This window comes from Halichoerus grypus, chromosome 9 (assembly GCF_964656455.1).
Source record: "Halichoerus grypus chromosome 9, mHalGry1.hap1.1, whole genome shotgun sequence".
Lineage (NCBI taxonomy): Eukaryota > Metazoa > Chordata > Mammalia > Carnivora > Phocidae > Halichoerus > Halichoerus grypus.
Window position 1 is genome coordinate 3,839,136 of NC_135720.1, and position 22,954 is coordinate 3,862,089.

General features: G+C 38.0%; 1 protein-coding gene and 1 pseudogene across 9 annotated transcripts in view; one reads left to right on the plus strand and one right to left on the minus strand.

Moving 5' to 3' along the window:
• Positions 1-22,954, plus strand: part of PDE10A (phosphodiesterase 10A) — a 577,666-nt gene that overhangs the window by 491,858 nt on the left and 62,854 nt on the right. For all 8 annotated transcript variants that reach the window (XM_036122880.2, XM_036122883.2, XM_036122888.2 and 5 more), the window contains 6 exons: positions 6,662-6,802; positions 9,036-9,191; positions 11,097-11,147; positions 12,174-12,232; positions 14,114-14,165; positions 22,732-22,874. In XM_036122880.2, coding sequence (XP_035978773.1) covers positions 6,662-6,802; positions 9,036-9,191; positions 11,097-11,147; positions 12,174-12,232; positions 14,114-14,165; positions 22,732-22,874 — 602 coding nt within the window. The remainder of the gene's footprint in view (positions 1-6,661; positions 6,803-9,035; positions 9,192-11,096; positions 11,148-12,173; positions 12,233-14,113; positions 14,166-22,731; positions 22,875-22,954) is intronic.
• The window catches only part of LOC118555036 (26S proteasome regulatory subunit 6A pseudogene), a 747,413-nt pseudogene that overhangs the window by 296,638 nt on the left and 427,821 nt on the right, over positions 1-22,954 (minus strand). The gene's annotated exons all lie outside the window — the stretch shown is intronic.

Below are 22,954 nucleotides of genomic sequence, written 5' to 3' on the forward strand. Positions count from 1 at the left end.
TTTGGGGAATAAAAGCATTAAATTGGAACAGGAGGTCACTTGGGATTTGTGAAGGGTTTAGTCTGCAGTGAAGGCAGAGCTGTTATGAAGTTTACACGGTAAATATTTGATGCATCAAAATTTTTAAAGCAAAACACACCAAAACCCCCCCAAAAAAGAACAGAAGAATACAATAGTAAAAATACTCTATATTATTTTAAGATTTACCAACATGGGTTTCCCTTTCTTCTTTGGGTTAGACCCTACTTTGATGCATTTAACCCCCATGTAAGAATTCAGATCCCCATAATGTCTAAAAACAAGGAAATTAACATAAATAAAAACGTGTACTGTGACTCTTTGGGGAAAAAATACAGTTATTGGAGAGTATAATATTTACAAAAATGAATTGTAGTATTGCTAAAGCTCTGGGCAAAGTTGTTTGCAGTGGAAAATCCACATCCTCGAAGTATTAAACATCTTGTATTTTTGAGGGATTAATAAATAAGAGACAAAAGAATATTAATTCATTAATTCAGCACATTCTTACCGGGTACGACTGCATGGTAGTGTTCCAAGTACTAGAGACGCGGTAGTAAATTAAAATCTCTGTCTTCTTGGGATTTGCCAATTTAACCTATGGACTTAGAAAAACAAAACCCATATAAACAAGAGAATTTAAAGACTGTACAGGTATAGGGGTTACCTGGGTGGTGCAGTCAATTGAGTGTCCGACTTTTGGCTCAGACTGTGATCTCAGGGTCGTGAGATTGAGACCCGTGTCTGCTTGAGGATTCTCTCTCCCTCTGCCCTCCACCCCCCTCTCCTCCACCCCCTCTCTCTCATATAAATAAATACATCTTTAAAAAAACTATACAGATATAAGCTGTTTGCTAACCTAATTAATAAAAAAGAGAAAACACAATTGTTTATGTTTAATAATTTAGAAGATACAACAATAGAATGAAAATGATAAATTATGAGAGGATGCTTGCACTAATAAATATGGACATCTAGACAAAATGGACAGTTTTTGAGGAAAATATAAATTGTCCCATTTAATGCAAATGATGATAGAAAACCTAATAGGACCAGTAAATGGAAGAAACGAAAAACAGCATTAAAATAAAGCTTTTCTAAAAGCCACTAGGACATATATTCCAGATGGTTTTTTGAGTATAAACCTTGTTCAGGCTGTTTGCTACCCCTGGGAACAGTGATGAACCAGAATAGGTTCCCTCATTATACCTTCCCTGTGCTTTTCTTGTTCACGTTCCACTGGGACAGTCCTTCAGGAAAGAGAATTCTTGTGCTATACACATTGTTTCAGAGCTTGGAAGAAGGACAGCTTCCCAAAAAATCGTGATTCTGGAGTTGGCCCATGTGAGTTCCAGTTCACCACTTTGTGACTTTGACAATCTGTTTAAACTTTCTAAATCTTAGTTTAACTTCCATTGGTTAAGTGTTATGTCATGATTGTTATTCATTCAGCAAACCACTTGAAATGCCTGCTGTGTACCAAAAATCTATGCTAAATTGCTGAGCATACAAAGATTATAAAAAACAAAACAAACCACCATTCCTGTCATCAAAGAATGTACAACCAGTAGAGGAAATGGAGAAATCCACAGTTAATTATAACATAGGGTCTTGAGTGCAAACAGAGAGGAAGCCAAGGTGTTCTGGGATACTGAATTTGATGGGGGTGCTGAGGTGGATCACATTACCAGCAACTCAGATGATTAGCTCTGTTGAAGCAGGGCTTGGGAGACCTCTCACTTAGTAGGTAAGAAGGGGAAATAAAGGGCTTTCTTAGGCAGAAGCAGCAGTCTGTGAGAAATCTGGAGTTAGGAGAGGAAGTAGTGTATTTGTATGTCCTGACCCTTAGCAGAGACTGACATATGATGTGTATAAGGTACTCTTGAAATATTTGTTGGAAAATAACTTTTTTTTTTTTTTTTTGGTTAATTAAACTTTTACTGTTTTTACAGGTTTTCTCTTTCATACCCGGTCTTTTACTCTGATACATAACATACTTTATAATATTATTACAGTTTTTCTTGTGTTATCTATAAGAGTTGTTTGTAAAAGCTGAAAACCTTTCGAACTCATAAATTTTTTAATTCATAAAGTAAGTTCATAGATAGCTTTTCATATATTGGTATTAAAACCAGTTTATAGCAAGGATCTTAAAGTAATTGCATGACTTTCTTCAACTGCACAATGAACTTCAATAGGTTAATTTTAAGAATCATGCAGAGTTAGTTCTCTCTTTAAAGTTCCAGGTGAACGTGGGGGCCAGTTGCTCCTGGCCATCTGCATAGATCTAAATTCATTTACTGTCCACTGCCATCTAGTGTCTTGTGAGAAAAATAACTCAATGGTAAGCCTAAATAATACACTTTTAAAATATTTCTAAAATTTAACTGGTTGTGAGTTGAAACCTTGACATATAAAAACTAAAGTTTCATGAATAAAGTGGTCTTTGAATTGTGTATGGGAAGGAAAATGAGAATGATGTCTATCACCTGATGTATCTATTTAATTGATGTCAATGAACCAGATTTTCCCATTTCATCAAAAAAATCATGTTTTTTTTTCCAATAAATTGTGATAGTCTTTTCTATTGTTCATTTTCCACCAAATCTATTTCTCCTAATTTGCTTTTTTATAATTTGAATGCTTTTTTATGTTCATTTGAGCCCACCTACTTACTGGTCATGACTGTTACCAATCTTGCCTACTTTCAATTACCTAACCTTAGAAATAAGTATTAAAAATTGCTGTTATTCCAGAAATATTGGCTAGTTCATAATGGGTTTCTTTGAAAAATTGAGGAAGCTGATTTGCCCCCTCCCACCACATGGCCAGTCTCTCTGATGGTCCTGGGAGGTGGAGGACTAACAGTCAGCCCCGGGGAGAGCCCGTGGGGGGAAGAAAGACCAGCAGCAGGATTTCTCAAGTTTCATGTTCTGAATGCAGGTGATTTCTTCTCTGGAAAGAGTAGAGGTGGTTGAGGTTTGAAACTTTGGACCTTTTCCTTGTTTTTCGTTGTTTTTATCTCTAGCCCCTAAAATATGTTTGTGCTAATAAAAGTTTTCATAGATGATACAGTGTTAGAGCAGGAATTAATTTTAGAGACTCGGCTCAACATGGCATTTTATACATAAATGATATATTGTAAGTACATGTAGTCTTAATACATTCTAAAATACTGTGTAGTGATGTTTGATAAAAAGCAGTTTCCATTCACCCTCCTATAAAATAGAATATTTTTTATCTTAATAACCTGAACATCCCAGTCAAACCCTTGTCAAAAATCATAATGATTTTTTTTAAATAAAGTTACTCTGATGAATCACTGAACGCTACCTCGGAAACTAATAATACACTATATGTTAATTAATTGAATTTAAATTTAAAAAATAAAAATAAAGTTACTATTTCCTTTGTAAGTTTCCCAAGAACTTACACCCATTATTGGTTAATTCAGTAATGCAGCCCCTTTGCCAATGAAAGATGCAAAGTATATCTTATCAAATAAACTGTGATTACCTTGAAACGTTAAGAACTGAAGCAAGACTTGCCTTGTCAGGTCACAAAATTTACGACAAGTTTATAGTCATTCAAGCAGTGTGGTGGCTGATCAACCGACTGGTATGGAATTGAGAATTCAGAAACAGACCCAAGTGTTCTCGGAGACTGAGTGTGTGGTGAAGGTAATAGCTTAACCATGAGGAGTGACTGTTCAGTACACAGCTGTCCGTTTGATTATTTCTGGAGAGTAAATAAAGGTAGGCTTAATGAATCTTCCCCATCCCTTGAGTGCATGTAAAATTCAGCCTCTAATTTAGAGGTTTGTTAGATTTTTTCCACCTGCAGTAATAGCTGCCAATTAGTGCATTCAACTGCAAAGATGATGAACAACATAAAGAACATGCTATTACTGAACACGGAATTCAAACCAGTGGTTGATCTTCAATCAGAAATGGATGTTATGAAGTGAACCTTTGCACAGGGAATTGTATGGAGTAAAACACAGAAACAAAAAAGAATGGGAAAGCACTAATGCAGAGGGGAGAAGGTGAAACACGTCAGAAAGAGGTGTCAGTCCTAGGTCGGTCCTCATTTTCCCTTCCCACCTGAGCATTTGGCCTTCATTTGACGATTTATTCAGTACTGTTAGCACTCATCTAGCTCTCATTTGGAAACACTTCTATTTGATAAATATGAACAAAAATCATAAGGTAATTGGTAAAACAAAGGTAGAGTTTCCACGGTAAAGAATTATTTAATTTTTTGGTAACTATTTATTATCCACAAGTTTTTCAGATTCAATCAAGTAGTTGAAAGATTTCCAAACCTTTTATTGTCAGCAAGCCTAGTATATAGAATAGCTTTCCATACACCCTTGGTGCAGTGTTTGCTTATCTGTTTCTCGTGCCTCATATAGAAATCCTACATAGAGGGAATAAATATTTTATAATATTACATAAATGACCTCCTAATAATATAGGATTATATAAGCTATTCTTTCATTATTGATTTTTGAAGGTTAATTATAACTTGTAGATATTAAATCTAGCCTTAAAGGACATATAGCAAAGTCATCCAAAAAAGATGTCTGTTGTAGATCTTCAAACAACAAACAAAGCCAAAGACTATTTAAAAAAAAAAAATCTGGGGCACCTGGGTGGCTCAGTCTGTTAAGCATCTGCCTTCGGTTCAGATCGTGATCCCAGGGTCCTGGGATCGAGCTCCGCATCGGGCTCCCTGCTCAGCGTGGAGTCTGATTCTCCCTCTGCTTGCTGCTCCCCCTGCTTGTGCGCTCTCTCTCTGTCAAATAAATAAAATCTTAAAAAAAAAAAAAAATCCAAAGCTACTGCTGGGAGCTTGCTCCAGAGTTTACCTTCTGTCACAGTCCAAGGAAGTTCTGTAGGAGCGAGGCGAACCCCTCAGTTCCGTCCAAGTTCATTTCCTGCATTCTCTCTTTGGTAAAGAGAACGTTGCTCAGCATCCATCTTGTGATTAACTTTCTCAAAGTTTGAGAAAAACATTATCAGTTTCGATTTTTCCTCAAGCTAAATATACCACATCCTTTACAATTTTTTCTTGCAATCATCCCTTCTTCCTGTTCTTGAATAATTCTTCTACTCTTCTCTCAATCTTAGGGTGGCACACTGACTTTTACTGTGGCAGTGATAGTTACTAAATCTAATCAAAGTCCTAACTTCATCTGCGCCATATGCATATTGGTGTGTCATGGAACCTCAGTAACTTTAAAACTGGTGACACGAATTCTAGCCTCTTTAAAAATAATAAGGTGGAATTGTCATTTGCTATCTTATATGGAGTTAAATTTTTAAAATCATTTTAAAGCATAATAAACAGTTTTAACTTAATCTCTTACAAAGAGTCATTTAAAATGTATTTCTCACAGGCATTGATAGTACTTAATTACAAATGCTTTGTAAGCACAGTGCTAACTGATATAGATATATGTGTGAATAAAATATTTTGAACTTAGCTTCTAATCTGTAAGTAATCATTTATTTAAAGCAGCTGGGGGTGCACCTATGCTCTGCTTCCCTCCCTCCGCCCGCCCCACTCCCAGTTGATTAAAGGAGCTTGTTTTTTATAGGCTTTACTCTCGTGTGATAGTAAGATTTTATAGGAAGAAGGGGTTCTCTGACATTATAGAGCTTGAAAACCATGTATCTAATAAGTGTATGATTATATCGATCTCAATGTCTTCAACTAGAATTTGCTTCATATTAGCAAGTATTAGTAGGAACATGTGTAGCTTAAGAGGATTATCTAATCTTACTGCTTCAGATGTCTTCAGACTTTAACTTACAGCAGTCCAATTTAAGATAAAAGTAAAATGCTGGGAGAATTTACCTGAACTTTAGTATTTTTCAAAGTGAGTAGATAATCATAATACAGTTATGCCAAAATATTGCCCCCAATTCTAGGTGATTTGTTTTGATTAGCAATTCTTACTTAGTCGAAATTTATTTAAAATATTGGATTTAGTCAAAATAACTGATCATATTTTTAAAAAACACTTATCTTAAAATAGTTTCAGGAGTTTACCTTCCCACCTAATCATTTGAAAGGGAAAGATGCACCCAGATTTGTCCAAAATATTTTGGATTTTTGCTATTACTAAGCAATACATTTGCTTAGTAAAGCAAGTATTAGTAGGAACATGTGTAGCTTAAGAGGATTATCTAATCTTAAAAAGATTTTTAATGAAAATGAAAAATACAACCAAATCAATTTGACTTGTAGTCCCTGATCCTGTCTCCAGATCCGTCAGTCCAGTCTCTAGGGGAGGTTGGGCCTGATGTCTGTTTCTTGATAATACCTTGACCCCAAGGACAACTTTTCTTTTTCCATTTTATTGTTTCCTATATATCAAAATAGGAGGCTATTTTAAGAGTTTTTCTTCTGCGAGGCATTCATTGAAGTCATATATCTAGCCTGCATTTTGTGTCCTATCGGGAATACTAGAAAGAATTTCACCTCACATACCCCAGTTTGATCAAGGCACTTTTCATCATTTTCTGTCTCTCTTCGTTGGCTCGCAGATTCCTCATGACCGATAAGTAATATCTAGGAGTCTTTCGTAGTGCCAAGTACAGGGAGGTCTATAAAACATGTTCTTTCTCCTTGCTAGAGTCTGTGCGTGTTCACTCCACCTGGAATCAAGGAAGGAAAACCCCGGCTCATCCCTGCTGGGCCCATTGCCCAGGGCACCACCATCTCTGCCTACGTGGCCAAGTCCAGAAAAACGTTGCTAGTGGAAGACATCCTTGGGGTAAATGACTTTTTACTCTGTGACATTTGTAACCTGAAGTATTTATTTCATAAAGATGACATATCATTTTGATGTTATGACTCAAGCCATTTTATAAAAGCATTAGAGCAAGATACAGATCAATAAATGAATCTGTATGTAAACTAAAATTTGTCCTCAGAGAATCATACCTTATATACCCACTGAGAGCTAGATTTGAATAGTTCTTATTTAAGCACCTGCCAGTACAGTTAAGCATAAAATGCATGTTTATATTTAGGTAAACTAAGTGATCACTGTTCCGTGTGGTATATCCCGGCAAGACGGCCAGGAGTGTGTCAGCTAATGCTGAGTGCCGTGCTGCCCCAAGTTGTGTTGTCCTGCGGCGGCCACCTGGGCCTTCTCATGAGCCCGTGCACTGGGCCGTTCTGCTGATTGGGCTGTGTGCAGCTGGGCTTGTGCATCTGAGATCAACTGGCCCGTCACTTACCAGCTGGCTGGCCTCAGAGGGCCTCAGCTCTCTGTGTTTATCACTCCCCCACCTCCCTGTGTAAAGTTAAGTTGGCCTGGAATGTTCTCATGATGGTGGACAGGTTCCAGAGAATAGGTGAAACATGCAAGTGAGTTTTCAACCCTTGCTTTCATCAAATTTACTATCCTTGCATTAGCCAAAGTAAATGACATAAACAAGCCCAGGTCAGTATTGGCAGATACTGATGAAGGACACGGGTGTGGGGAATGTGACAGTCTTCCACACTATATGTGAGTATTGTGATGAAATGTCACTACATGAGCTTAGACTTTAAAATTGACAAGTATGCAAACAACTATAGAGGTGTAATGAAATTGCTCTGAAAAAGTGCTAAGTTGGAGTCATGAGATCTGGGTTTTAATTCTGGTTTTGCCACTAATTATCTGTATAGGTAGAGATACAGATAAAGAAAGTTGCTGAAAGAGTAGATCTTCATTATAAAGATAATCAAGTGGGGCACTTGGGTGGCTCAGTCAGTTAAGCCTCTGACTCCTAGTTTCGGCTCAGACCATGATCTCAGGGTAATGAGATTGGGCCCCGCATCAGGCTCTATGCTCAGCCCGGAGTCTGCTTGAGATTCTCTCTCTCTCCCTTTCCCTCTGCCCCTGCCCCCCGCTTGTGTGCGCTCTCTCTCTCTAAAATAAATAAAATTTTTTTTTTTTAAAGATTCTATTTATTCATTTGAGACACAGATAGAGAGAGCACGAGCAGGGGGAGAGGCAGAGGGAGGCTGAGAAGCAGGCTCCCCGCTGAGCCAGGAGCCCAACCTGAGCTGAAGGCAGACGCTTAACTATCTGAGCCACACAGGCACCCCTAAAATAAATAAAATTAAAAAAAAAGAATTATGTGACATGATAGGGATGCTAACTACCACTACAATGGCAATCATATTACAATATATAAATATATCAAATCAACAGTTTTATACTTTAACTTACATAATGTCATATGTCAAATATTTTCAATTTTAAAGTGTTGAAAGTAGATACTATACAACTTGTCATTTGAAAATGTTCTATTGTATATGCAGGCTTTCAAAAGATCTGTAAATTACAAACACATATTTGTACTGTTCTTGATTTATGAAAAGCTTCCTACAGACAGAAATTAATAAATAGAATTGGTGCTTTGGTATCAATTCATTCAATTTCCCTGTATTCCTTTGAGTGATTTGCTAAGCTAGAAAATTATTAAAGTCAAAGAACCAACTGCATTTTTCACAAGTAATTCATAATTATTGGATGATTTGAATACTTAATGTGAGCTTTTGAGGTTCAATCAGAATGACTATCATTAACGTACACTTGTGTATTATTCTAACCTTAAAAATAGAAGAGAAACAATTTTTTATATATACTTTCCTTCATGTGGTATTTATATACCCTTGGAAGAGTTCCAGCACATAGAAGGTGATGTGTGTTAGCCATCATAATTACTTTTATTATTGCATGAAATTAATATATATTCATTGATTAACTAAATTCTACTGCACGGGGTTAAAGAAACATTAAAGCAGTATCTGTGAACAGGTGCCATGTTGCTAAAGATAAGCATTTTCTTAAATATAGTTTATAGTGTCCATTGTCATTTGGTTTTCCTTTGAAAGGGACTGCCTATTTTTTTATTACAAGTATTAGGCAATTTCTGGCAGAAATAAGAATCTTAACATAATGATTCCATTTCTTTTACTGAATTTATATCTTTTCTCCTTTGATTTTTCAGGATGAACGATTTCCAAGAGGTACTGGACTGGAGTCAGGGACTCGCATCCAGTCTGTTCTTTGTTTACCAATTGTCACTGCAATTGGTGACTTGATTGGTATCCTCGAGCTGTATCGGCACTGGGGCAAAGAAGCCTTCTGTATGAGTCATCAGGAGGTGAGGCTAGCCTGTTGAGGGCACTCATTAATATGGTTCAGTTAATAAATGAATGAATATTTAAAACCACAATTTGCTTAACAATGTTTTGATGGTTTTTAAAAACCTTTATTTTTGTTTTGTAATTATTTGGAGAGAAAACTGATTAAATTAGAAATATAGTAACTGATTTTAGTAAGAATCCTTTCTTTTTTCTTTTTTTTTTAAGATTTTATTTATTTATTTGACAGAGAGATCACAAGTAGGCAGACAGGCAGGCAGAGGGAGAGGGAGAAGCAGGCTCCCTGCTGAGCATGGAGCCCGATGCAGGGCTCCATGTGGGGCTTGATCCCAGGACGCTGGGATCATGACCTGAGCTGAAGGCAGATGCTTAACCGACTGAGCCACCCAGGCGCCCCAAGAACCCTTTCTAACGATAAAAAAAGAAGTATGCCATATTGTGAATCAAATAAAGTAGTAGGATGACTTTGGAGAGTTCTCACATTCTGATTATCTATGTTTTCTTTTTTTTTTTTTTTTTAAAGATTTTATTTATTTATTTGACAGAGAGAGAGATAGCAAGAGCAGGAACACAAGCAGGGGGAGCGGGAGAGGGAGAAGCAGGCTTCCTGCCAAGCAGGGAGCCCGATGTGGGACTCAATCCCAGGACCCTGGGATCATGACCTGAGCTGAAGGCAGACGCTTAACGACTGAGCCACCCAGGTGCCCATTCTGATTATCTATGTTTTCTTAAAAATGTCCTCTTCCTTGGGGCGCCTGGGTGGCTCAGTCGTTGGGCGTCTGCCTTTGGCTCAGGTCATGATCCCAGAGTCCTGGGATCGAGCCCCGCGTCGGGCTCTCTGCTCAGCGGAGAGCCTACTTTTCCCTCTTCCACTCCCCCTGCTTGTGTTCCTCTCTCACTGTGTCTCTCTCTGTCAAATAAATATTATATTAAAAAAAAAAAAGTCCTCCTCCTAGAGGATATCCTGAACGAAGATTCCAGCATCACATTTGGAAACAATGAGCTCCATGCACTATTCCCTGAATCAGAATTGGCTCATTGACCCTAAAGCCAGATACTGCAGTGATCTGTCACTCCCAGTGTACAGAGGTCCACATCCCTGCCTGTATTCCTATCCGGCTCCCTCCCTCCAGCCACACGGGATCCTTGAGCAAGGCTGACCGGCCCCTGCTCAGAGCCTCTGCATCTGCTCTCCCTCTGCTTGGATTGTGTGTGTCCTCCTTGTCCCCACCCCAGCCACCTCCTTCAGGAGTGTCCTCGCATGTCGCCATGTCAGGGAGGAGGCCTTTCCTGAACACTGCACGTATCTGCATGTCGTGCCTCTGATTCTCTGTAGCCCCTCGTCACCAGCTAAGACCCTGTGCACGTCCCTTACTCTCTTTCTCGTCTTTCTCTCTCCCACAGTCCACTGTAAGCTGTTCTGGTGGGAGGTGGTGGTGCCGTGTCTCCAGCACCTAGAGTACTGCCTGGTACCCAGGAAGCACCCAGTGAATGTTTGGGAAGTGAATGAATAATAAAAGAAGTAGAATAGCTAGTAACTGAGAACTTGTCAGCAAAATTTTAGAAATATTCATCATTGTAAAGTGGGGGTTGAGGCCATTTTAATAGTATTTTTGTTAAACTGAGAAGTAATTATTTTATGTGAAAATCATTGGATGATAGCTCTCTCAAGCAATTCATCTTGCTTTTTATCCAAAGTTAAGAGGAACGAGAACATTAAACTCATTTATAAAGGGGCGGGAAATGTAAACGAGAAATCTTGTACCTATTTGATTCTCTATGTTTGGCAAAATATTCAAATACTCAGGGGCCTCAGAAAATTCTTCATATACATGCGTGCTAGAGTCCTTTGTTAGGATGTCTGCATGTGACTAATCAAAATGCGTTTCATCCTCTTTTTTCAGGTTGCAACAGCAAATCTCGCCTGGGCTTCAGTAGCAATACATCAGGTGCAGGTGTGCCTTTGGGGTGTTTTTACAGGGGCTCCCTGAGAGAAGAGTCGTTTAAAGTGCAGCCACCGGGGGACGGGGTGGGGCTTAATAAGGGACCCTAATGTGTTATTTTTGGATATTAGGTATTTTGTTATTTCTGAAATTTTGTGTCTATTCACTTATATTTACTTGTTCCCTGCCTTAAGTATCTTGCAATTATTTTTATATATTTATATGTAATTATAAATTATTTATGCCGTAAATGGTATATGTTCTATTATGGTTTTGTTTTCCACTGAAAGCAAAGGAGTGGTCTCCTCTGGCAGTAGCATTGATATTATATTTTTATGACTCCATTTCCTAAATTAAAACATCCTTTAAACTAAATGGTGTATGAAAACTTTCATCTCAAATTTAAAATAGCTGGTTCTCTTGAAAATATGATCTAATTTAAAAGATCACAAACTTTATTGAGTTTCCTGGCAACTGGACTTTGAGGTTCATGGACACAGGAGCTTTGTACCCTCCACTTCTTTTCACTGTTGTTTTGTTTTTTAAATCCATTTCAGCACACTCACGGTTTGTGAGGGGAGGAGATAAAGTACGTAGTTACAGGATAATAGTATGAGGAGCAAGGACCTCTCAGATCCGACCATAGCAAGTATAAGTGGAATATGTGCCCAAGTGTCATTTTTTAAAGTGGAAAGAAGTTTTAAAGAGCAACTCTGGAGGTAGACTCCCTGGATCTGAATGCTGGCTCCATCACTTAGTAATTCCGGAGTGGGAGCATGGTTCTGAACTTCTTTATGCTTCAATTATAAAAGTAAACCCCAAATCTATAGTGTTTTGTGATGATTAAATGAGACAGTAACGCTAAAGCGCATAGAACAGAGCTTAACACATTTAAGCATTTGATAAATATGACTTCTTACTAATAGTATTACTGCTTTATAAGTCTTTTAAAATAAAAAAAGTAAATAGTATTCAGGAATTGTTATTTTAAATAAGCAGAAATCTCTTATGATTAATGGCCATTATTTTCTATGGTAGGTATGCAGAGGCCTTGCTAAACAGACTGAATTGAATGACTTCCTACTTGATGTATCAAAGTAAGTGTTCGTTTCTAGGGTTGAGGTAGGTCTTCTTGATCAGTGGTTTAAGTTAAGTGCAGGCTTGGACAGCAACTGACTGTCCACTGCAGTCAGTAAGTAGTCTGGTAAGAAAGTTCATATTTCAGACCGTAAAGTTACATTCTCATCTGTGTTCACTTTACAAGTGAAGGACTGCAGATTTATACGTGATAATGTTAATTTGCAATTTGGTGTATATTTTCTAAATAGACTCACTAGAGCATGTTAAAGACACTAAGTATTTCTATTTTTGTAGGAGAAAACTGAGAACAGTAGAAGAGGAAATGTTTTAATTTATTACTTTCCAAAAAGTCCTCTCTGGCATTTTCTACAAATGTCAGTAAAGTAAACCATATTATCAGTAGTATTATTTTAATTTTCCCATGTATGGTAGCTCAGTTATCATTTTAGAGAAAATGTTCCATTTCTCTGAAGTTTGACCTAGAAAAACCTCCTTGGGCTGGCAGTGAAAGCAGTTATAGATACTTATTACATTCGAGGTTCATAACTGGTTTTGCCTGCTACAAGGAAGATTATCCATAGATCTGACCCATCTACTGAATTCCTGAAATCTAAAATAATTCCCCAAGATGTGGTCACTTCAGGGTCATGGTCTCTGGCAAGTTAATAGAAGAATAACGTACCTGTTCTTCCACCAGCACCAGCTCTGACCATGTTCTCTCTCGTAGATCACTTTGGCAGCACTTAACAACTTATCGTTCACAAGTGTTGTAATCCCCTCACTAATTAGTCTGGAGTTGCTGCTTTGTGTTACATGTATTTCTTGAAATATGAAATTAGGGAACCATGAGAGTGAGAGGGCTCTCATTTGATCCCATAGGTCAGCTATGTCTCTGAGAGAGAGAATTAAACAGTGTCTATGGGACACATGATGTTACTACTTCAGAACACATAGAAAGGGAAGCTGTGCGCCTTCCTTTGCTAGTGTATTTGAATATCTTGCAAGTCTCCCACGGTCCTGTTAGATCCCTGTAAGTCTCTCCCCTAGGGGAAACCCATTTGACTTTACCATATTCCTTGCTGTACGTTCCTCTGTGCACAGAGTGATTAAGCATGTGCTAAGTCTTGCTGGCTCCAAGCTGAAGAGGAAATGTAATCTTCTCAACAAAAGGCATTGTTTATCATTATTAAGTTACCTTAATTCTGAGTACATTGCTAAATTCATAGGAACCTAAAGTGAAAGCAGTACCTTGCCAATAGATCCTAGATTAACATAGTCCCTGAAATACATGCTTACTGATTCATCTGTTGATCAGGTTGACATTTTAATGTAGGTGCCATATATCTCCAAAAAATTTACTTGCTGTTTATAGTAATGAATATATATAATTTACTTGTGCAAAGTCAGTAGGCTATTATCATTTCTTGTATTCTGGTATTACTTCTCAAATGAATTACATTGCTTTCTCAGTACAGTTTAACATTTTAACTTTCCAGTTTTTCAGTGATAATTTATATTTTAACAATATTAATGAGATTTAGCAAATTTAAATATTTTTATTTCAGATATTCATGAAAATATTAAATATGGTGAGCCCAATTTTATCCCTTCATAGTTTTAGTTAAATGCTACAAAGTTTCTCTCAAAATAGGTACTTACCAATAAAATAATTACTTAATTCATCCTCTGAAATTAGAGACTTCATACCAAAGTTAATGATAAAGTTTTATTTCTCTCTCTAAAGTAATGTTATTGGTTGCTTCCACAAAAGGACAGAAATCAACATATATCTTTACATTTTTTGCTTAAATGTACACAAAAATGGGAAATGTATTCAGTTTAATATGTTCTATGTTGTTATTTAGATTAATTACCAGTTTTATGTTCCTTTTTTTCAGGACATATTTTGATAACATAGTCGCAATAGACTCTCTACTTGAACACATAATGGTAGGCTGCTTTTTATTTTGAAAATGATTGTATTTAACTGTTAGATTCATGTCCTAATACGTAGTAGAATATTTTCATGTATTTGATGTATAACGTGTTTTAAGTACGATGAAAAGATGGTGCTTAGTGAGCGGAGGTGCTGCTTTGATTTATTTGTCACTTTTGATTAATTTTGGAGGTATTTTGAATAACTTTTGGAAAAACATCTGAGTTTTTCATTATTTAGTGGTGAGCTATACTTTGAAAAAACATTTAGTTCCTTTTTATACTCTCCAAAATACCTTTTGCCTACCGACTGACCTTAGGAATTCCCAACTGACTCTTCTTGATCTTAAGGTCCATTCTGTTTAGTTTTAATCTCAATTATTCCTCTCTATCTGGAAGACTAATAGGCACTTGAAGCTGAAAGCCATAGGAAGTAGAGTTTTATCCATATTTTCTTGTGTTGCTGCTGTAGTTCTCTGGCGAGACTCCATTAAAGAAGCGGCTTACAGCCAAAGTGACCTGTATTGCACTCCACAGGTGTCAGGCTTGCTTGGCACCATTCTTGCCCTGCTGTGTATTTTGATAAGGGTTCTTTCTCCTTCTCATTTTCCTGGTCTTTTCTCAAAAGATAGTAATCCTGTGCAGTAAGTTATGGGTTTATAGGCTTATCTCCAGGCTTCATGATACACACTGATGTATTTCTCTTTGAAATCATGGCAGTTGAGTATGGAGTATGATATGCTCCGTGTCTTGTAGAGACCGAAAGTTTATGAAGGGAATTAGTAACATTAGGGGTTATTTATTGCTTTCAAACCCATTCCTTATTTAATTAGTTATATTGATAGTTTTATCTGGATGAAAAAGAGTTCTTAATTGCATAGTTAAAAAATCATTTGTTTGGTTATGACAAAATTTAAGGAGTTTGTAAAGAAGTGAAAAATACTAAGAAAACTGTAAAAATATAAATATCTGGATTGACATAGCTTGACTAGGAGTATAATAAATACTTGTTGACTAGTATTATTAATATTTTCTTTTTAAAAACAGTTTTATCGAGATATAATTACACAGCACGCTTCATCCATTTAAAGTGTTCAATTCAGTGGTTTTTAGTATATTCAAAGATATGTGCAACCATCACCAATCAATTAAGAACATGTTCATTACCTCAAAACAACACTCCATATCATTTTAGCCATCACTTACTTATGCCCCCATCCTCCTCCCTCCCTCCAAACCCCCAACAGTCCTAAACAACCACTAATCTACTTTCTTTTTCTATGGATTTACCTATTCTAGTCATCTCACATGAAAGAGATCACGTATCGTATGGCCTTTTGTGCCTGGCTTTTTTTCACTTAGCACACTGTTTTCAAAGTCCACCCAGGCTGTAGCAAGTACCAGAACTACTACTGTTTATCCTTTCATTGGCTGATGAACATTTGGCTTGTTTCTACATTTTGGCTAATGTGAAAAGTGCTACTTTGAACATCTGTATACATTTTTTTAATTGTATTCAGTTGGTTTGGGTGTGTACTTAGGAGTGGAGCTGCTGGGTCGTATGTTAGTGTGTGGTTCACTTTTTGAGGATCGGCCAGACTGTTTCTGTGCGGTTGCACCATGTTATGTTCCCACTAGCAGCGCACATAGGTTCTGGTTTCCCCACATTCTCACCAACGCTGGCTACCATCTGGCTTTTCGACCTAATGCCGGTGTTATCCAAGGATAGAGAAAAGGAAAGCCATTGAGCAAAATACTGATGCAAAGGTCAGAAATATATAGTAACAACAAACCCAGGAGTAAAGATTACATCACAGATAAACAGCATTCACCCCAGGAATGCAAGAGTGGTTCAACAGTAAGTAATAAAGTAATATAATTCCTTATTCTAATTGAGTAAAGGAAGAAAAATTACATCATTTTAATAATGGCATACAAAAATTTTATAATGCTCAATACCCAATAACTGCAAACTCAACAGCAAATTAGGAATAGAAGGAAAAGTTACACAGTATCTGCTGGGGACCTCCACCAACATTCCTAACATTAGGTAGGAGAAGCGTACACACTGAGGAAGATTTCTTACTCTCACTGCTTCCAGCCAACAGTGTTCTTGTTTTCACTGAATTTTAAATCCATTCTTGTTATTGGAAATTGTTTTCCACTTACGAGTAAACCTCTGTGTGCGCGTGCGCGTGCTTGCATAGGAGAGGCGGGTGGCTTTTAGAATGACCTTCTGATGCTTGGAGCTCATAAATATTCCCAAAAGGTGTCTAGGATTTCTCTATTCCTTTTCAGCGTGTGAGAGCGCCATTTCAAACTGAAAGCCTAATATTTGGGGAGAATGAAAATGTAAACAAATGTTCAGAATCACTAATCTCTGAACAGAAGCCTTTCTCACTACCTGTAATTGTTCTTCAGTTGATTTTTCAACATAATAACATTATCACTGAACAGTAGAATTCTCTTATCAAATATGTATTTTCTTACCTAGTTGTGGTTTTTTTTTTTTTTAATTGAGGTGTAATTGACAAACAACATTCGTTTCGGGTGTACAACGTAACAGTTCGACGCTTGTGTACAGGGCGAAATGATCACCGTAATAAGTCTAGTCACCAAACATCACCATAAAAAGTTACCCCCCCAGATTTTTTTCTTGTGATAAGAAATTTCAAGATCCACCCTCCCAGCCACCTTCAAATATGTGCTGTAATACCATTGAGTATAGTCACCATGCTAAACAGCACACCTCCATGACCTATTCATTTCACAACTGGAAGTCTGTACCTTCCGCCCTCATCATCCAATTTGTCCACCTCCATCCCCCTCCACACTGGCAACCGCCACTCTGTTCTTTCTATCCATGAACTCTGTTTTGTTTTATTTGTTTGTTTTGTCTTTTAGATGCCAGATATGAGTGAGACCAAATAGTATTTGACTTATGTTACTTAGCATAATAGCCTTCAGATCCATCTGTATTGTCACAAAAGGCAAGATTTCCTTCTTTTTTATGGCTGAGTAGTATTCCATCGTATAGACATATACCACAGTTTATCCGTTCATCCATTGGTGGACACTTAGGTTGTTTCCATGTCTTGACTATTGTGAATAATGTTGCAGAGAACATGGTGGTGCAGGTATAGCTTTTCGAGTTAGTGTGTTTGTTTTCTTAGGATAAATACCTGAAAGTAGAACTCCTGGGTCATATGGTAGGTCTATTTTTAATGTTTTTAGGAACCTCTGTGCTGTTTTCCATAGTAGCTACACTAATTTACATTCCCATCAACAGTGCACAGGAGTTCCCAATTTTCCACATCCTTTCCAGCACTTGGTATTCCTTATCTTTTTGATACTGGCCCTTCTAACAGGATTTAGGTGATTCCTCATTGTGGTTTGGGTTTGCGTTTCCCTGATGATTAGTGATGCTGAGCATCAACTCATATACCTCTTGGCCATCTGCAAGTCTTCTTAGGAAAAATGCCTTTCAGGTCCTCTGCCCATTTATTAATTGGGTTGTTTAGTTTTTGCTATTGAGTTGTATGCATTTTTTTATGTATTTTGGAGATTAGTCCCTTACCAGATATATGATTTGTAAATATTTTCTCCCATTCAGTAGGTTGCCTCTTCGTTTTGTTGATGGTTTCCTTTGCTGTGCAGAAGCCTTTCTAGTTTGAGTAGTCCCACTTATTTTTGCATTTGTTGCCTTTGCTTTTGGAATCAGATCCAAAAACAAAAACAAAGAAACAAAAACATTGCCAAGACCAGCGTCTAAGAGCTTACTGCCTATGTTTTGTTCTTGGAGTTTTATGGCTTCAGGTCTTCCATTCCATTAAATGGATTCCATTTTGAGTTAACTTTTTTATATTATAAAATATTAGTCCAGTTTCATTCTTTTCCATCATGGCTCTCTAGTTTTCCTGGCACCATTTACTGAAGAGACTATCCTTTCTCCACTTATATTCTTGCCTTCTTTGTCATAAATTAATTGACCATATATGTGTTGACTCTCTATTCTGTTCAGTTGATCTACATTTCTCTTTTTATGCCAAAACCATTCTGTTTTGATTTCTATAGCTTTGTAATAAGTTTGAAATCAGGCAGCATGATACTTCCACCTTTGTTCTTTCTCACAATTGCTTTGCCTATTTGAGATATTTTGTGGTTGCATACTAATTTTAGGATTCTTTATTCTAGTTTGTGAAAAATTCCATTGGAATTTTGATAGAGATTGCATCAGATCTGTAGATTGCTTTGGGTATTATGGACATTTTAACAATATTAATTCTTCTAATCCATGAGCATGGAGTATCTTTCCATTTATTTGTGTCTTCAGTTTTTTTCATCAGTGTCTTAAAATTTTCAGTGTACAGGTCTTTCACTTCCTTGATTAAATTTATTCCTAGGTATTTTATTCTTTTGATGTAATAGTAAATGGGATTGTTTTCTTAATTTATCTTTATGATAATTCGTTGTTGGTGTATAGAAATGCAACCGGGGGCCCCTAGGTGGCTCAGTCGGATTGAGCATCTGACTTTTGGTTTCAGCTCAGGTCATGATTTCATGGGTCGTGAGATCAAGCCCAGAAGCATTGGGCTCCACGCTCAGCAGGGAGTCTGCTTAAAGATCCTCTCCCTTTTGCCCATCCCCCCTGCCAATTAAATAAATCTTTAAAAAAAAAAAAAAAAGGAAGAAATGCAACAGATTTTTGTATGTTCATTTTGTACCCTGCAACTCTTTACTGAATTTGTTCATTAATTCTAATAGTTTATTGGTGGAGATTTTAGGGCTTTTTATATGTAAAAGCATGTCAGTTTTACTTCTTTTTATCAAATTTGAATGCCTTTTATTTCTTTTTCTTGCCTCACTGCTCTGGCTAGAACTTTCAATACTGTGTTGAACAGAAGTGGTGAGAGTGGGTATCCTTGTCTTATTCCTGATCTTAGAGGAAAAGCTTTCAGCTCTTTATCATTGATTAGGATGTCAGTTCTCAACTGTGTTCATCTGTCCTTCTCCCATGTTCGGTGAGCATCTTTATGACCATTACTTTGGATTCTATCAGGTAAGTTACTTATCTCCATTTCACTAGTTGTTCTTCCTGAGGTTCTATCTTGTTCCTTTGTTTGGAACACATCCTCTGTTTTCTTCATTTTGCTGGACTCTCTGTGTTTGTTTCTGTATATTAGGTGAAACAGCTGCCTCTCCCAGTCTTGAAGGAGTGAGCTGGTGCAGGCGTGAACCTTACCGTTCAACTTGCCCTAGTGCTTGGTTGTCTTTCAAACCTCTGTGGTTATCTGAGGAGCCTGACTTATTCTGATAGGTCCCCGTTGTTGAGGGTGTGTCAAGACCTAATAGTGTTGCACAGGGAAAGATTTCAGTCAGCACCTGGTTTCTGGCTGATTGGAACCAAGAGTGTCAGGCAGCAGCTTTTGAAGTATGCAGATATAGACAGTCCTGTGGGACCACAGTCGTGAACCTGCTGGCCTCCAGACCAGGTGATCTGTAAAAATTGGTGACAATTGTAAAAATCGGGGCTCCAGAGAAGTGTATCAGCTCCTTCCTGAGAGGAACTGGCAAGCTGTAGCAAGACCAAGGGAGAGCACAAAGATGGCGTCCCCACCCTGCTTTCCCAGATGGCGCCTCCGTGGTCTCTTGTGTGGCAAACCTCAGTCTGCTCCTCAGGTTGAGGTGCCAGGACAAGTAAATAGGCCTTCACAGGAAGACTAAGGGTGTGTTTCAGTCTGCTGTCTGTGTAGTGCCCTGGGGTAGTAGCCTGCCGAGAACGGTCTTTCCGGTTGTCACAATCCTGTAGGACCCAGGAACGCAAGCTCCCCCCCGCCGCCAGCCTCCCCAGCCAGATGATCAAGGGGCATCCCCTGAACAGACTTCCTACACCCTGCCAGCTTTAGCGAGGCTGAGGGAGAGCACCGGGCTGGGGTGCACCCACCAGCTCTGACAGGGCCACAGGAGAGCGCGGGGCCAGAGTGTGGTCCACCAGCACTGTCGAGGTGATAGGGGAGTGCAAAAACGGCACCCACCAGCACTTCTGTGTCCCAAAAGGCTCCTGCCCATCTGGCAGACACTTTAAAATTAGTAAGTGAATCTCCTTCACACACATTCTAGGAGCTTTTCCACCTGCTGCTTTGTGCTGGTCTCTGGGCAAGTAAGTCTGCATGGGAGCCCGCTGGGTCTACTGGGTATAAGCCCTGTGTGTTCAAAGCCAGACATTGTAGGGGCTTCGATATGGGTATATATACACACGTACATATATCCTTCTATTCCATTTTACTAAAGTTTTTATCATGAATGATTGCTGAATTGCATCACATGCATTTTTGACAACCATGAAGGTAATTGTGTGATTTGTTTTCCTTTGTTTTATTGTATTATGAAATAATAGAGTTTATGATGCTGAACAGTTCTGAATAAAGTATAATTTTTAAATATTGTAATATGTTAATTTATTCCTAAGTTTGATTTGCTGAAAATTTTTATTTATGAGTTTTCTTCTGTTTCCAAGGTAAATTGGTTTGTGATTTTCTTTTTTTATAGTATCTTTGTCAGTTTTCAGTATCAGTAGTTTAGCAAGCGTTCTAAAAATAACTGAAAAAGTTTTGTTCTTTCTGAACATAGAACACTGTAAATTGGATGCGAATTTATTTGTTGAAGATTCTTAAATAATTCATATTTGAAATCATTTGAGCCTGAGACCTTTTATGGGGATAATTCTTTGACAGTTGTACACTTGTCTTCAAATTTTTCAACTCCTTCTCAATCCATTTCCGTTTTCTAGAAAATTGTCCATTCCGTTCAGATGTTTATAAATATTAATATAAATATGTGCCAAAGTGTTAAGCAATTAACATGACCTAGGCAATAGGGATGCAAATTCCGCTTCATAATGTAATCTCTAATAGTGTAGGATCATTATTATTATTTAATAATTCAAGATCCCATGAGTTTGCAGAACAGATGGGTGATTCTTCTGTTTGCCATTACTGTCTCCCTAACTTTATGTCATTCATCCTTCCTCAAATATTTATTGAGGGTTTTTAGGTTATGGAGATCTTATATGTTCTAAAGGGTTGGCAGATGTTTTTTGTTAAGGGTCAAATGGTAAAGTTTTATGCTTCATGGACCGTACTCCATTGCAGTCACTCAACTCTGCCATTGTAGCATCCTTAAACGATACATAAAGGAATGAACATAGTTCTTTCCCAATAAAACTTTATTTATAAAAACAGACAATGGACTAGATTTGGCAGATGGATTTTAGTTAGCTGACCTCTACTCTAGGCGTTGTGCTGGGTTTTTGGAATATTGTGGGGAGAAAAAGTAGCAGTTTCTGTTGTCACAGAATTCACAGGATAATGGAAAGAGACAAATTGTAAGTTATCGTACTGATAATACCCAATGTACTCAGTCCCCGGCATAGCCAGTATTTTTTGAGTGAGTGAGTACAGTTTATAAAGACAAGTATAAACTATGAGGATGAACCAGGGTACCTCAACTGTGCTGATTTCTTTTCATTAAATCTGTAGTTTTACATGAGATTTTATATTTTCCTCTGGCCACAAGGTGGCCCATGTCCCTCTTGCATAGACTGTGACGGCTGTTTTTCTCTGAGAATCAGCTCTTTTCTCTGGAGAATAATTTCATGTCTAAAATCTGGAGGGTTGAAGTTGCCAGAATTCTTAATTCAGGTAAATATGCTAATTGAACCGTAACTGTGGTCTCAACCCACAAAGGACAGTGGGATATTTTAGGCATTAAAGAAATAATTGTGGAAGGAAATTGATGAACAAGTGAATGACAAATGAATACACAGTTTTCCAATTAGAAATGAGAAGGCATACTTGTTTTAAGAGCATGGGCCATGAAAACGACTAGTATGAGTTCAAATACCCTATCTGCCATTTACTAGCCATGTGATAGTGGACAAGTCTAGTTACCTCTGTGCCTCAATTATCCTAACATGTACAGTGGAGATAAAAATATTCCCTGACTTAATATTGTGATTGTGGGGATTAAGTGAAGGAAGACGCATAAAGGTGTGAGAGTTGGCACACACAGTAGACACTCAATAATTGTTGCACGTTATTATTAACGCAGCAAGTAAAATGCAACAAATGTAAATATGAGCCTCATTAGAAGTTGTATTTCATATTTTTTCACGACTGCTGTATCTCAAATGCCTGCCAGTCAGAATGCACTCCGGCCTTAGAGCTGACAGGGCTGGTACCGGGCGTGAGGGTGGAGGCCTGGAGGTCCCGGAAGCGAGGCCGGGGTGCAGCAGGGCTCGGAGGGAGGGAGGCCAGCAGCTGCTCTCCGGCCCCTAGGACGGTCCTGCAGTGTTTCAGCACCCAGCCCGGGGCACCCGCGCAGAGCAGCGGTGTCTGCCAGAGTCAGCGTGTTAACGGGGACGTGCAGTGTTTGTATTTATATACCTCTGTTTGTTGAGTCACAGTGCCAGTTTTCCACGCAGAGTGTAGATCAGCTGAAATTTATATTTATTTCTGGTAAAGTTTGCCTTTAAACTCTGAATTTCTCATTGGCTTACTCTTGTTTTATTGTTTGTCTTTAGATATATGCAAAAAATCTGGTGAATGCCGATCGTTGTGCACTTTTCCAGGTAGACCATAAGAACAAGGAGTTATATTCAGACCTTTTTGATATTGGAGAGGAAAAGGAAGGAAAACCTATCTTCAAGAAGACCAAAGAAATAAGGTACAGCTGGAAGTAGAATGTCCACACGCTGTGACTGCCGCTGTGCAGGTGTCCTGTTACCCACTGTCCTGTGCCTATTC